General features: G+C 45.2%; 1 protein-coding gene, 1 non-coding gene and 1 pseudogene across 3 annotated transcripts in view; 2 read left to right on the forward strand and 1 right to left on the reverse strand.

Moving 5' to 3' along the window:
* Nucleotides 1-3,168: 3,168 nt before the first annotated feature.
* The window catches only part of LOC130295448 (uncharacterized), a 141,755-nt gene continuing 128,847 nt past the window's right edge, over nt 3,169-16,076 (reverse strand). Inside the window, exons 2-3 of one of the 2 annotated variants that reach the window (XM_056546230.1) lie at nt 8,493-8,556; nt 3,169-7,692 (exon numbers count right to left, since the gene is read on the reverse strand). In XM_056546230.1, coding sequence (XP_056402205.1) covers nt 5,403-6,842 — 1,440 coding nt within the window. In that variant the 5' untranslated portion in view covers nt 6,843-7,692; nt 8,493-8,556 and the 3' untranslated portion in view covers nt 3,169-5,402. Of the gene's footprint in view, nt 7,693-8,492; nt 8,702-16,076 lie in introns of those variants that run through there. The other variant, XM_056546229.1, reaches the window with a different exon arrangement.
* LOC130296153 (U2 spliceosomal RNA) lies at nt 11,845-12,033 on the forward strand. Its single transcript, XR_008849142.1, has one exon. It is a non-coding gene; the product is annotated as a U2 spliceosomal RNA (small nuclear RNA).
* On the forward strand, nt 13,919-14,065 carry LOC130296097 (U2 spliceosomal RNA; annotated as a pseudogene).

Consider the following 16,076-nt stretch of genomic DNA (forward strand, 5'->3'; position numbering starts at 1 on the left):
ACATCTGTCACCCATGTACACTCCTCTACACCCCTGTTACCCAATTACACCCCTCTGTTACCCATGTACACTCCTCTACACCCCTCTATAAACCATGTACACTCCTCTACACCCCTCTATAAACCATGTACACTCCTCTACACCCCTCTATAAACCATGTACACTCCTCTACACCCCTATATAAACCATATACACTCCTCTACACCCCTCTGTCACCCATGTACACCCCTCTGTTACCCATGTACACTCATCTACACCCCTCTGTTGCCCACGTAAAATAATTGCGGATCCTAATGTGTTTGTTTTGCATGTTTAACAGTGAAGAATTGTGTGTGGAATAAATAGTCAAGATGGCAACAATTCAAAGTAGAGAAGATATTATTTGTCAGTTGCTATATAAAGCAGAAATTTTAAATACATACCAACTGAAAAATAGATAATCCATACTCCTTGTATCTCGGCCAGCTGCAGCACCTGGCGTATGAGATAACCCCCGGTTTTCTATAAAATTTTACCTTGTTTAAAGGTAGTCTTATATGGCATATAAAAAAAATATTAATTCCTTAGAAACTGAATATTTTTGATTTACGTTTTGAACAATTGATGATTAAAATTTATTTTCTGTAATGAAAACATTTCACAAAAACAAGTAGTAATAATATTTTTAAATAAACAACACTATAATAATAAACCATTAATAAAAAAAGTATTTTTTACTCATGAAAATATACATGAATATGCATGTTAAACAATATAGCACATAAACAAGTATATAGCACATAACAAACAAGTAAAAAATTTAAATCTTGAGTGGTGTTTTTCAACCATTGATTGTTTGTCTGGTTTTTCAATTGGTGCTATATTAGAAGGCATTGTTGACCGGCGAGAGGTCCAGTCTATGGAAATGTTTCCATCGGCAAGTCCCATTACATCCTGCATGATTTTCGAGACGAATTCCTGAGTGGTTGGCTCATACACTGATCGTACAAACCACTCTTTCCGGGCTTTTGAATAGGCAAGATTGTACCTCGGTGTGCCTAAAGGTCCGCTAGTTTCAGTCTCTCTTGTAACAACTGCTTGCACTCTATTCACATTATAATTATGGTCAAGAGCAGCAAGCTGTGTTCGAGCATACACCCCGTCTGTTCTAAAATGAAGTTGTTACGCCTAGCGCTCCGGGTCCCCGCTCCTCCCCGGAGCGCTCACGGCGTCTTTCTCCCTGCAGCGCCCCGGTCAGTCCCGCTGACCGGGAGCGCTGCACTGTCTTGGCCGTTGGGGATGCGATTCGCACAGCGGGACGCGCCCGCTCGCGAATCGCATCCCAGGTCACTTACCCGTCCCGGTCCCCTGCTGTCATGTGCTGGCGCGCGCGGCTCCGCTCTCTAGGGCGCGCGCGCGCCAGCTCTCTGAGACTTAAAGGGCCAGTGCACCAATGATTGGTGCCTGGTCCAATTAGCTTAATTGGCTTCCACCTGCTCCCTGGCTATATCTGATCTCCTCCCATGCACTCCCTTGCCGGATCTTGTTGCCTTGTGCCAGTGAAAGCGTTTAGTGTTGTCCAAAGCCTGTGTTACCTGAACTTCTGCTACCCATCCTGACTACGAACCCTGCCGCCTGCCCCCGACCTTCTGACCTTGCCTCTGCCTAGTCCTTCTGTCCCACGCCTTCTCAGCAGTCAGCGAGGTAGAGCCGTTGCTAGTGGATACGACCTGGTTGGTACTGCCGCAGCAAGACCATCCCGCTTTGCGGCGGGCTCTGGTGAAAACCAGTAGCCTCTTAGAACCGGTCCACTAGCACGGTCCACGCCAATCCCTCGCTGACACAGAGGATCCACTACCTGGAAGCCGAATCGTGACAGTAGATCCGGCCATGGATCCCGCTGAGGTGCCGCTGCCAAGTCTCGCTGATCTTCCCACGGTGGTCGCTCAGCAATCGCAGCAGATTGCCCAACAAGGACAGCAGCTGTCGCAGTTGACCGCCATGTTACAGCAACTTCTGCCTCTGCTACAGCAGCAACCATCTCCTCCGCCAGCTCCTGCACCTCCTCCGCAGCGAGTGGCCGCTCCTAACCTCCGCTTGTCCCTGCCGGACAAATTTGATGGGGACTCTAAACTCTGCCGTGGATTTTTGTCTCAGTGTTCCCTGCATATGGAGATGTTGTCGGACTTGTTTCCTTCAGAACGGTCTAAGGTGGCGTTCGTAGTAAGCCTTCTTTCAGGAAAGGCCTTGTCTTGGGCCACACCGCTCTGGGACCGCAATGATCCTGCCACAGCCACAGTCCAGGCCTTCTTCACTGAACTCCGGAGTGTCTTCGAGGAGCCAGCCCGAGCTTCTTCTGCCGAGACTGCCCTGTTGAACCTGGTCCAGGGTAATTCTTCAGTGGGCGAGTACGCCATCCAATTTCGTACTCTTGCTTCCGAGTTATCATGGAATAACGAGGCTCTCTGCGCGACCTTTAAAAAAGGCCTATCCAGTCGCATCAAGGATGTGCTGGCCGCACGAGAGATTCCTGCCAATCTGCAAGAACTCATCCATCTAGCTACCCGCATTGACATGCGTTTTTCTGAGCGACACCAAGAGCTCCGCCAGGAAAAAGACTTAGATCTCTGGGCACCTCTCCCACAGTATCCGTTGCGATCTACGCCTGGGCCTCCCGCCGAGGAGGCCATGCAAGTGGATAAGTCTCGCCTGACCCAGGAAGAGAGGAATCGCCGTAGGGAAGAAAATCTCTGTCTTTACTGTGCCAGTACCGAGCATTTCTTGGTGGATTGCCCTATCCGTCCTCCACGCCTGGGAAACGCACGCACGCACCCAGCTCACGTGGGTGTGGCGTCTCTTGGTTCCAAGTCTGCTCCTCCACGTCTCACGGTACCCGTGCGGATTTCTTCTTCAGCCAACTCCTCCCTCTCAGCCGTGGCCTGCTTGGACTCCGGTGCCTCTGGAAATTTTATTTTGGAGTCGTTTGTTAATAAATTCAGCATCCCGGTGACCCGTCTCGTCAAGCCGCTCTACATTTCCGCGGTCAACGGAGCCAGATTGGACTGCACCGTGCGTTACCGCTAGTGTTGCTCACGAATATTCGCAATTCGAATATTATTCGCGAATATCGCATATTCGCGAATTCGCGAATTTCGCGAATATAGCGCTATATATTCGTAATTACGAATATTGTTTTTTTTTTTTTTTTTTTTTTTTTTTTTTTTCACAGTACACATCACAGTGATCATCCCTCTCTGCTTCCAGCTTGTGTGGTGTAAAGAAGGCTCTAATACTACTGTGTGAGACTGGCGCGCGAAAATTCGCATATGCGAAAATTAGCATATGCGAAAATTAGCACATGCGAATTTTCACATATGCGAATTTTCGCGTATGTTAATTTTGTATATGCTAATATGCACATATGATAGTTTTCGCATACGCAAATGTTCGCATATGCGAAAATAAAACGGGAATATAACGAATATGCGAATATTCGCGAATATATGACGAATATTCGTCCATATATTCGCGAATATTCGCGAATTCGAATATGGCCTATGCCGCTCAACACTAGTTACCGCACAGAGCCCCTCCTCATGTCTATTGGACCCCACCTTGAGAGGATTGAGTTCTTCATTCTCCCCAACTGTACCTCTGAGGTCCTCCTCGGTCTGCCTTGGCTCCGGCTTCATTCCCCCACCATTGATTGGACCACCGGGGAGATCAGGAACTGGGACTCTGCCTGCCACAGGAAGTGCCTCTCCCCCCCTCCCAGTCCCGTCAGGCAAGCCTCTGTGCCTCCCCATGGCCCCCGTCCTGGTGTCACACTGCCCCGTGCCAGGCCTCGCCCTCTGCCCTCCCTCCCCATTCCCACTCCTGCTGTACTGCCTGCCGATGAGGAAACCCTCCATTCTTTCCGGTGTCCTCATCCCAGGGGAGGCAGTTACCGGACAAAGAGAAGGGGAGACCTAAGGGGGGGGGTACTGTTACGCCTAGCGCTCCGGGTCCCCGCTCCTCCCCGGAGCGCTCACGGCGTCTTTCTCCCTGCAGCGCCCCGGTCAGTCCCGCTGACCGGGAGCGCTGCACTGTCTTGGCCGTTGGGGATGCGATTCGCACAGCGGGACGCGCCCGCTCGCGAATCGCATCCCAGGTCACTTACCCGTCCCGGTCCCCTGCTGTCATGTGCTGGCGCGCGCGGCTCCGCTCTCTAGGGCGCGCGCGCGCCAGCTCTCTGAGACTTAAAGGGCCAGTGCACCAATGATTGGTGCCTGGTCCAATTAGCTTAATTGGCTTCCACCTGCTCCCTGGCTATATCTGATCTCCTCCCATGCACTCCCTTGCCGGATCTTGTTGCCTTGTGCCAGTGAAAGCGTTTAGTGTTGTCCAAAGCCTGTGTTACCTGAACTTCTGCTACCCATCCTGACTACGAACCCTGCCGCCTGCCCCCGACCTTCTGCTACGTCTGACCTTGCCTCTGCCTAGTCCTTCTGTCCCACGCCTTCTCAGCAGTCAGCGAGGTAGAGCCATTGCTAGTGGATACGACCTGGTTGGTACTGCCGCAGCAAGACCATCCCGCTTTGCGGCGGGCTCTGGTGAAAACCAGTAGCCTCTTAGAACCGGTCCACTAGCACGGTCCACGCCAATCCCTCGCTGACACAGAGGATCCACTACCTGGAAGCCGAATCGTGACAGAAGTCTTTTAGGCCTGTATTTTGTTAGTAAACTATGAAACACTTCCAGATCTCCAGTGTGACAAAAGTTGCTAAGATGTCTAAGGTCTTTTTGTAGTCTTGTATCCATGACAATTTTTCCAAGTTCAACATAACAGGCACTTTGTTTTTTTAACCATTTTCGGGTGGACTGAATGTTGGTCATGATGACAAGATGATTCCTGACCATTATCATCCTTCCAAAAATGAACGTTGGTGACATGGTACAAGACAGAGTTCCATCTGTTTACAAGTTCATCTGGATTGCATTCACAAGTATTAGAACTCCACCATAAATGATTTTTAATTGGTCCTATCCATTCTGCTAAATCTTGGCAGTTTTTAGTTTTTTTTTTGCTGACGGCAAGTAGCTTTTTTTCCAATAGATTTAGCTAAGTGCCAGACATCAAACTGGTGACCAATTGTTTTATATTCCTCACGCAGCATTTTTCTGATGGATACGTGCCGGTCAGTGCAAATGATGTCTATGTCCACTTTATTTTGCAGTAGAAATTCCAAGGCATTCTTGCACGCTATTTTTTCAAGGGCAACAGAGGATAAACCAATACCGATTTGTTGAATGTTGAAATTCAATATTTTGTTAGTTTCTACATCCATCAATGTGTATATGCAATATTTTGCACTGTGCCCGGGTGAATCACATTGTCCATCTCCAGCAACACATACTGCATGTTGTGATATTTTTTCCATTTCTTATTTTTGATTAATTGTCCAAGAATTTTCAATTGCAGGAAATATATATATTTTTTGGATACGGTAGTAAGTAGCCTGGCTAATTCCCAAAATATTAAATATTTTTAGGAACTGTTGGATTTTGATGTAAGTGTTTCCACTAGTAATGATAGCAGTAGCTAACTGTAAATTTCCAAATGGTTTCTTTCCCAATCGGGGCTGGCTCTGCCATATGCGTTTTAAATGTTTGGCCTCGCATTCAGCAAAGACTGAAATATATGATCCCTTTGTTTTTTTATACACTCTTAGTATTTTTTTGTTGCAGGGTGGATTAGAGGTACAAGGCATCTTGTATAGTATAGTATAGTATGTGTCCAAACAGCTTTCATAAACTATGAATTTTCTTTCTTCATGATGTGGTACATTTACATTTACAAATTTTTCACTCAGCACATGCTGACTGTCCTCTTCTTCGTAGTCTTCATCATCTGAATGAACTGAGTCTCCCTCATCATCACTTGAACTACTTTCATTTGTTGAGACTGGAGTTGTGATTGTTGATAAACTTTTATCTACTTCTAAAACAGATATAGGGGCATGCAGAGTAGATTCCTCCACAATAACAGTGACTTCAGGGTCTTCAGTAGGTTGTATAGGTGAAATTGTCAATTCGGATAAAAGCGTGGCAGGTAGTAGTTCGTGTCTAGCTCTACAACTTTCTTGAAACTCAGGTACACTGTTAAGAGTTGCTGATCCAGTTGGTCCTATATTTTTTTTCGGAGTCGAAAATATTACACTGGCACCTTGCAATGGCTCCGAAGGCAGGTTTCCAAATACCAAGCTTTGTCTTGATTTTTTTTTTCTCAAGATTTTTTTTTTAACCAGTCTTCTGCATTGTATTTTTATAGAGAAAGTTGTAGGTTTTACTTGTATACACTGATTTCCGGTTCCCCAATTCCTGTCAAATATAGTTGCTGCTTCCTTTTTCGTTATCTCTGAGGCTTGTGGCTCCGTTTCAGTTGGGTTAACATGAGGTACAATATTTCGGCAGGTTGGGCACATTTCCCCTGGCTTTAAACCATTGGTTGAAGCTACGTCTTCATCCAATCTTTTCCTCTTTTGAGGATTCAGGATTTCAGCCTCAACTGCCTCGGCAGCTTGAACTTGTATATCCCGTGTAGGGAAAATACTAGGGACGGCAAAGGGGGTGAGCCTCTGTTTTCCTGTATTTGGATTAAAGGTATAGTCAGTAGTTTTAAAATGGGCTGAGCAGAGCCGATAATTGTTCGTTTTAGAGAGATGAATGTGGTCAACCAGTTCATCAATTTTGGGAAACTCTTGATCTGTAGCCAATAGCCATGCCATGATACGATCCCTCTCTCTTGGGAAGGAATGCATGATGATATTATGGTCGCCTTTTACGCTCCTTGACTTGCAACCGTTGACAATGCAGCCCGGCATTTTCTAAAGAAGAAAATGGAATAATGGATTTTAAAATAAATACTAAATATGTCTATATAAAAATATTAAAATTACATTATGTTTCTATTTTCTAGGAGAACATTTGAAAAATAATATTTATTGAAAAAGCACCATTCAAATAATAAATACAAGATTAATATGTTAGTTCACTAGTACAGTAATGTAACCCCTTCCAAAATTTTACAAAGCTTTCTAAATAATTTTAGTGCGAGAGCATTACATTATTGAACTGAGGCATAAGATAGTATCCACTATAATCTAAGAATGGTGCAGAATCACGTGGAATAAAATAGTGTCCATTAGTGGAAGATGTTCCCTATTGTGAATAGAGGCTAAAAAAATCTTTATAAATTATAGAGTAGTGTCATGTACTAAATGAAGATTGTAATTAACTATAAAACCCTTAAATACAGTAGAATATCTGAGAGCCTTTTAGTAATCTACTAAAACCACCCCCCCATATGATTTTAACCACTGTGCCATATTATTTCACCTTGATCCGCCACTATGTCTACTACTAATTTTCACCCTACTATTTCATTGCCCCTTTATTACCTCTGTGTGGCATGAAGAGGAAATACATTTATGTATCTAAAGGTTGTTGGGTTGCCTAAAGCAAACAATCATATAGCTTTTTTGATGAAAGAAGCGATCTGAACGGTTGCCATGGGACACTCTTCAGCTTCACATCAGGACAAGTTGTTCTAAAATCACCCACACTATATTTATGTATTACATAACTTTATGTAAAATTTTTATGCAAACCTGAAAAGCGGCTCTGATAAGTAGTAGACAATAAAGCAAAAGAAAAGAGCTGTTGATGAGTCTTCTGAAAAAAATCAAAAAAGGATAATGTCACATTGACACACAGAACTAAACATCATTTTATTACTTAGATTTTTGATCTATGTTGCCCAGCTTTTAAAAAATTTAACACATAGACACCATAGGTGAACTAAGCCTAAATAGACAAAATTTATAACACAACAAATGACAACTTATCACAAGTTAACCCTACTAATCGCTTTTGAAAATGGGGATGTGGCTTCCATAAATGTGTGTAGCCTAGGACTGCACACACCAATACCAAAATATTATACACATAGTAGTACACGCAATTACGAAGCCATTACCGTCTCACTTGAGAACTGAGAGCACGCTCCACTGATCACAACATCACCGCTGTCCAGCCAAATCAAGGCATTGGTCCCTGAACCTAGTCCAATAACACCACCATCTGCATTTTCCAGCAAGAGGCACATACTGGCAAACCTTCATTCCGCTTGAAACTTGGTTAATATTGTAACAGCACTGCAAGGGTAAAAGAGTTCCACAGCGGAGGACTCAAGTAAAGCAGTGCGCCCCTGAATAACTCAGCACTCACCCCCACCCCACTAAATATCACTCATACAGCAGGGCTGTGACGACAGGGTATATTGGGCAGAAAATAGAGGGACTCCAGCACAGCTACTAAACTCATTTTTACGTTTTATTTCGACTACATTGGCACAGTGACGTCCGTGCCAGCTACATGTAATGCTAAGACATTGATTATAACAAAAAAAATTTTTTATGTACATTTAGTTTATATTACATAATACAATTATGTATGTATTATTAAATGCCAACCTGTATAGCTGTTCTGTAGAGTAGTCAACAATAAACACAAATAAGATAGCTGTAGATGAGTCTTCTGAAAAATGAAAAGGAAAATGTCACATTGACATACAGACCAATACATCATTTTCCTAATTATGGTTTTGATCTATGTATCACAACTTGTTCCAAATTGAATGCATAGACACCTTATGGTGAACATTAGAGATGAGCGAACTTACAGTAAATTTGATTCGTCACAAACTTCTGGGCTCGGCAGTTGATGACTTTTCCTGCGTAAATTAGTTCAGCCTTCAGGTGCTCCGGTGGGCTGGAAAAGGTGGATACAGTCCTAGGAAAGAGTCTTCTAGGACTGTTTCCACCTTTTCCACCCACTGGAGCACCTGAAAGCTGAACTAATTTATTGAGGAAAAGTCATCAACTGCCGAGACGAGAAGTTCGTGACGAATCGAATTTACTGTAAGTTCGCTCATCTCTAGTGAACATAGGTTAAAGCATAAATATTGACACAATTGACGCCACAACAGATGACCACTTATCATAAGTAGTATAGCATCTGGTGTCCATTTTTTCAAGACAGTGGACAGGGTAACGCATAAAGATGTGTTACCCTGTCAGGTGCCCTCTCAGATGTCCAACCATCCTGCCTCAAAATTGATGTCCTGCAAAGTTTCCCTCTGGCGTGATTTGCGGGTAAAATCATGCAAGAACTGATACCAATCTTTTCTTTTTGACAGATCACATTCATCAAGAATCTAAATTTAATGCCAGATGGGTGGACATGATGGAGGGCTTATGACAGGGTAACACAACTTTCTGCTTTCACCTGTCTGTTTGCAAGAAACAATGGACGCATGAGTCAATACAATTTATGCCAAGTTTTCATAAGTTATTCAATCAGTTGTGTCAATATTTAGGGTGAGACCACCTATGCAGGATACCTGATATATGTGAACCACACCATATAGCACCACCTCTACCCTGTTAATATGTATTTTGAATACCATGTTACACAATTAAATTATTATGTTTTATTTTCAAGTTCATTAATTGTGAGGAATACAATTTTGCATTCTGTTGCCTATGTAGCTGGCTCTCCTTTATTTTGGTATAAAAACAATAAAATGGAGGGGAGTGCTTATTTCTCTAAAATGTTATAATTTTTTTTTTTATTAATTTATATTATACGGTTTAGTAGTGGAACCAATCGTATAGATGTAGTCCATTACAAACGCAGGGATTAGCGTTTGTGCCAAAAAATAAATAACCAGGAAGCGGTAACCTCCAATTATTACCAAGTTCACAACCTAAAACGAGGTACCGGGAAGAGCCGGTACCAACAGGCCCAGAGCATCCAAAATGGTGATCCTGGGCCTAGTTGTTAACAGGCTGGTGTTTTTTAGTCTGGGGAGGGCCAGTAACAATGGTCCTCGTCCACTCTGGTAATGTCAGGCTCTTGCTGTTTGTTTGCTATCTGGCAGAGACTGAAAAAATGGTGACACACACGTTGTTTGTCAAAAATAATTACCAAGATGGGGAAAAAAAAAAACGTGTGCAGTTCACCATATTTTCATTCTCAGCCAGATACCAACCAAACAGCAACAGCCTGACGTTACCAGGGTGGGTGAGGACCATTGTTACTGGCCCTCCCCAGCCTAAATAATGCCAGCCTGTTACCACCTAGGCCCAGTAGCGCCATTTTTGATTCTCCAGGCCTGTTGGTACCGGCTCTTCCTAGCACCCCTGTGGCGGTGGGTACCAGGGTAATAATGGGGGGGATAGCGCTAGCTGGTTTTGGCGCTAAAGCTAAGCCCTGACTTAGTAATGGATTCTGTCTACAAGACAGTTTCCACTACTAAGCCTTATAATGTAAATTTATTACACAAAAATAAAAAATTACAACAAGTTTTATAAAAATTTTATTGAAAGAAGCACTACCACACAAGCTGTCAAAATATTTTTTTGAATTTACAACAAAATAAACGTAGTCCATCAGACAGAGTTGTAGCCCTTCACACGTATCTGAAATAAAAACTAAAAAAAAAGTTACTACATGCATGGCACTCACCCCTGTGGAGAACGTTTTTTTAATGTGGATGCTCCAACTTTTGATAAAAAACAACCCACATTTCCTGTGTGGGAATAATGGGAGTTGTAATTTAAAAAACATGTTGAGCCTAAAGATTTGCAACAGCAGAAGGCAACCCTTATCATGGGAGTTGTTGTTTAGAAACAGTTATTCATGTGTCTACTAAAATTACTGATGATGAATATAATGAAGTATATGTTTATTGGTCTCAAGAATGTTTTTATCATGTCAGTAAGCAATACATACACACACACATATATATATATATATCTATGGATATATATATATATATATATATATGGGTATATATATATGGGTGTGTATGTGTTAGCACACTTTTTAAGGATAGTTACTGGTCATATTTTATCCGTTTTAATACAGGTTTTTTTTATGAGAAGGAATGGGTGGTTTAAAACTGTTTTAAGCTGTCCTTATGCTTTTAATCTTCCCCAACAATACAAGATTTTAGAGAAAATTTTCAACCTGTACAACTTTAACGGAAAAAGTATGAATGAAATAACTAATAGCAAAAAACTGTTAAAATATATTAAAGAAAGTGGTTTTATTGCCCCTGTGAATAATTTTAATGGAGAGAAATGCAGGAAAATATGGAAGATGGCAAATATGATTTATCTTTTTAATTCACAGAAAGATCTGGCCTGGAGCTGCATACACGAGTGTCTTCCATGCCGGGCATTCCAGCACCGAAGAAGGATGGCCAACACTGCAGTATGCCCGAGGGAGGGCTGCCAGGAACCCGAGACCGTGTACCACCTTTTCTGGACTTGTTTTTATGCAAAAAGGATATGGACTAAAATACTCCCTCTGGTGAAGAAGATAACAGAAATAAAGGACTTAAACTCTGCAGCTGTTTTTTATGGATGTCTGGAATGCCCAATACGGACTCAAGAGATAATGGCATGGAAGATCATAAACTATGTTAAAGCAGCTCTATGGAATGCCAGAAACATTTTACTTTTTAAACATGAGATTTTATCTGTGAATGATGTTTTAGCTCTTTGTAGTAGTGATATGTACCAGTACTTTTTATTAGACAAGAAATATTATCCTTTATTAGCTAGAAAATGGTATTTTAATGAATGGAACGCCCTTTTGTAAAGCCACCAAGTGCCCATTTTAAGTGTATTATGATTGTATTTATGTGAACTTTTATTGTTATATGTGATTTTATTATCAAAATTTGTTTTTATTGAAAAAATTATATTTAAAAATCGTAATGCACTTTGTAAAATTTTATGAATTCTAAATAAAAAGATACCCCTCAGGGGTAGCCAAGTTAAAAAAAAAAAATCTGTTCTTATCAGTTTAATATCTGATACGTCCCCTATCTGGGGACCATATATTAAATGGATGTTTGAGAATGGGGGCCGATTTCGAAGCTTGCTTCCGTCGCCCTATGCATTGACCCGATATGGCAGTATCTTCGGGTACAGTGCACCACCCGCTTACAGGGTTAAAAAGAAAGATTCCTACTTTAATTGCTACCTGCTTGCTGGCTAGCCAGCTAGCCAGCCCTGTGGGCCTTGCTACTGCTGCAGCCAAAAAACAAAAGGTGGTGGTGCTGCTGCTGCTTGTGTCTGGCCGCTGTTGGAGCGTCCAGGCACAGGACTTCTGCTGCTGCTGACTAAATGGCATCCTTAATTGGATCATCTGAGCAGCCAGCACACCTGTGCAGGTAGGGCATGACATGATAGGTAGCTGCCTTATAGCGGGTGGGTGCTGAATGTTCCTAATTGACATAACATGGGGGGTCTCCTGGCTGTTCACACAGGTGTGTCATTGCTGTACATTGACCATGCATTGCTTCTGTGGTATTGCAAAGGCAAAGACAAATGCTTCCAGCCATCCATTGCACTAATGGATTGGTCATCAGCTGGCTGTCTATGTCCCGCATCAATATAGACCAAAGTACAGAGGGTTAGGCTATGCTATTGTGCACCTACCTAATGCATCAGAAGGTGCGAGGCCCTTGCTAAATTCTGTGCACAGACTTTGAGATCTATGCTTTAGACTGTATCTAAACCTGCTCCAACATGGACTGACATTCTGGCCTACTTTCAGCCGATGCGACTTGTCTGTCGCTGAACAGTCGCTTTTTATGTATTCAGCACCTATGTATAATGTTGTAAAAATGCTCTAGAAGCTAAAGTCGCAGAAATGTCACACATATTTGGCCTGCAACTTTCTGTGCGACAAATTCAGACAGGAAAAATCAGTATAAATCCTTAGAAAATTATTCTCCAGTGTCTCCATCTGCTGGCGGTATTGAATAAGCATTGCTGCATTGATAGGGTATGCATTAGAGGAAAAAAAAGAAGAAAAAGAAGAATAATACGCCGAGAAAAGAGGAGAAAAACGTGAAAAAACGTGAAAAAAAAGGAAGAGAAGGGAAAAGTGATTTCGGCGGAGAAATATATATATATATATATATATATATATATATATATATATATATATAAGCACACACACACATATATATAAACATATTCTCCGTTGAGATATTGCAGCCGCTGCTGTGTCCAGGCCCAGGAGCCTTAGCACTGTGCTGTGATGTCACTCAATACCACTGACATCACTAGGTGTAAACAACATCTCACCTTTGCTGTGTATGTGACTATGGAGCTGGTTGGTGATGTCGTCTATTATGGCCTTCATAGAAGCAACAGGAGATTGTTGCATCCATCTAGAACCCTTAGAACTACAGTGCTAAGATGTCACTCACTTCCACAGGCCTTGCAGAGTGTAAACAACAACAACCCAGCTTTGTTGTGTATGTAACCATAGGGATTGTGATGTTGCCTAGAACCTTCACAGCAGCGACAGCTTTATGAGGAGCATCAGCACTGCTCTGCCTGAGCAGAACCATCACCGCCATAGGTTGTCAAATAACCCGGATTTAACCCACACAAGTAAGTCCAATAGGGTGCAGGCATGTCCTCTATGCTTACAGCTTCCCGTGGGTGTTGGTTTGATACCGTTTGGGGACAGCCAAGGAGGCATCTGCAGGCAACAAAGGTAGGTGTGTGCTTGTGTGTGTGTTTCCTATGCAGATCCTAAGCCCAGTGTCACATGCAAGTAGGAGGAGTAAGAAGGGTTCCTGGCAAATCCAGGTTATGGATTGCATTTATAAAGGCCCCGTGGGAGTGCAATGGGCCCCTGTCTTGCTGCTTAGCAATAATGGTATGGGTTTAGGTTCTGCTGTGTGTACTGGTGGTTGACTGCCCCCCAGCCCAGAGTGTGCATGGGAAATTGTCTGGCAGCCTCCCTTCCAGCAAGCAGTGATAGTGCCCATGAAGGGGACCTTGTTGGGCCCGCCCCTTTCACGGTTATCGCTTCTCGGCCTTTTGGCTAAGATCAAGTGTAGTACCTGGCAGGGGAGATACCATGATCGCTACGGTCTGAAGAACTCCAAGCATTGTGGTAGAGATTTTGCGTAGTACGATTGCAGTACTTTTCGTTCTTATTAGAACCGCATTTCTCTAGAGCATACCACCTGAAGATCGTCTCCTGCCTGCCTCGGAAGGAGAATATCTTGAAGACTGCAGCTCCGGAAGAAGCCGACGAAGAACCTGGAAGAAGGGAATCGGCGGTGAATTCCGGAACAGCGGCGACGAGGAAGGCGGCGCAGAATCTTTTCGAAGAAACCCGCTGCCTCTGGAGAAGGATTTGCATAGCTCCTCCCACCGGGACCGGATCTGCATAGCTCCTCCCACCCGGGAAAGAAGACTTTGCGAAGCCTCTCTCCACAAGCAAGCAAGGAAGCGGAAAAGAGCCTGCTGGAAGAAGCCATGGCCTCAACCAGCAAGTCCACCCAGGAGGCTGCAGGGCAAGGCCTGGAGGTCCAGCCCCAACCACAGCAAGCTTCAACCTCCACCATGGCAAAGCAGAAGGGCGGCAGAATTCCCAACCTGGAAGCTCCAATCCTGGAGCCCTGGATGAGGCAGACTGTTGCCTTGAAGCTCAAGCCCGTGGACGGAAGGGTGCCGGACATGTCCCACGACGTGTTCTGCAAGAAGATGCTGGCGGATCAAGGCTTCCCCACGGCTGACACCCTGGGAATAGCAACCTTCTTTTCGGGAATCTTCTACATCACCTTTGCCACCATTGGGACCTGTAGAAGATACTGGGAGGTGGTGAAAGCGGCGAGTCCCGAATCCTCTTTCTCTCGCTTTGTGGGCAACTGCCTTATTCAAAGAGAGGGGAGGCGGGTGACGGTCTCAATGCGGAACCCACACACCCCAGGCACGGACATCTCGACCTTCCTGAAGCGCTTCTGCACCGTGGTGAGGGAGCCCACCCGTATCCTGAACTCACTCGGATACTGGACCTGCAAGTGGTCTGTGGTCGTCAGACTCAACAAGAACCCTGCTTCTCCAGACGGACTACAGCACCTGCCAACGACTTTTTCCTTGGGCAACTCCACAGGACTTATCTTCTACCCGGACATGCCGCAGACCTGCAGGAGATGTGGCAAGATGGGCCACGAGGGCAAGGACTGTACGGAGGATGCCTGCAGGTATTGCCGTGTGACAGGTCACACGACCAAGGACTGCCCCAAGAGCAAGACTTGCAACCTCTGCGGACTGGCAGCCCACAGCTACAAGGACTGCCCCCAGAGGGAGAGAACATGGGCATCTGTGGCAGCGAGAGCACCGAAGCCAGCCCCAGCTCCGGAGCCAACACCACGGATGGCCAAGCCGACCAAGGAGGGTAAGAAGGCGAAAGCCACCACCCCTGCCCCGTCCCGCCCCTCCCCTGCCCCTACCACCCCATCCCCTGCCCCTCCCGCCCCATCTCCTTCCCCATCCCGCCCCACCCCTGCCCCATCCCGTCCCACCCCTGCCCCATCCCGTCCCACCCCTGCCCCTCCTGCCCCATCCCGTCCCACTCCTGCCCCATCCCGCCCCACCCCTGCCCCCCGTACCCCACCCCGGCCCACCCCTGCCCCGTCCTCCCCTGCCCGGCCCACCCCTGCCCCGTCCTCCCCTGCCCGGCCCACCCCTGCCCCGTCCTCCCCTGCCCGGGCACTCTCTCCTGCCCCCCGCTCCACCCTGGCCCAGCAGCACCTAACCCCCCTCCAGCTGCTGGTGCCCGCCCTTCGGAGGACTTTCCTGTGATTCCTCCCCCAGGTACCATACAGAGGAAGAGGAAAGGAAGGGACAACGCATCAGAAGAGTCCCACAAAAGAAAGATAATCGAGACCTGCGAGACCCCTCAAGCTTCAGATGAGGAGGAGGAGATGGAGCAGGTCTGCGAGAGCCTTGAAGCTTCAGAAGGAGAGGAGGTGATGGAGCAGGCCCAAGTGGAGCAGGTCCAAGCAGAGCCAGTCCAAGCTCAATCTATGGAGGAGCTGCTGCAGGACCCAGAGGTCAAGAAAATCCTGGACACTCCGTCCAACACGGTCTACGACGAGTTCTTGGAAGGGCGCTACGAGAAGCCACACGAGCCGACAGGCGCCAGAGAAGAGGACCCGTCCGACCAGACTG

This window comes from Hyla sarda, chromosome 11 (assembly GCF_029499605.1).
Source record: "Hyla sarda isolate aHylSar1 chromosome 11, aHylSar1.hap1, whole genome shotgun sequence".
Classification (NCBI taxonomy): domain Eukaryota; kingdom Metazoa; phylum Chordata; class Amphibia; order Anura; family Hylidae; genus Hyla; species Hyla sarda.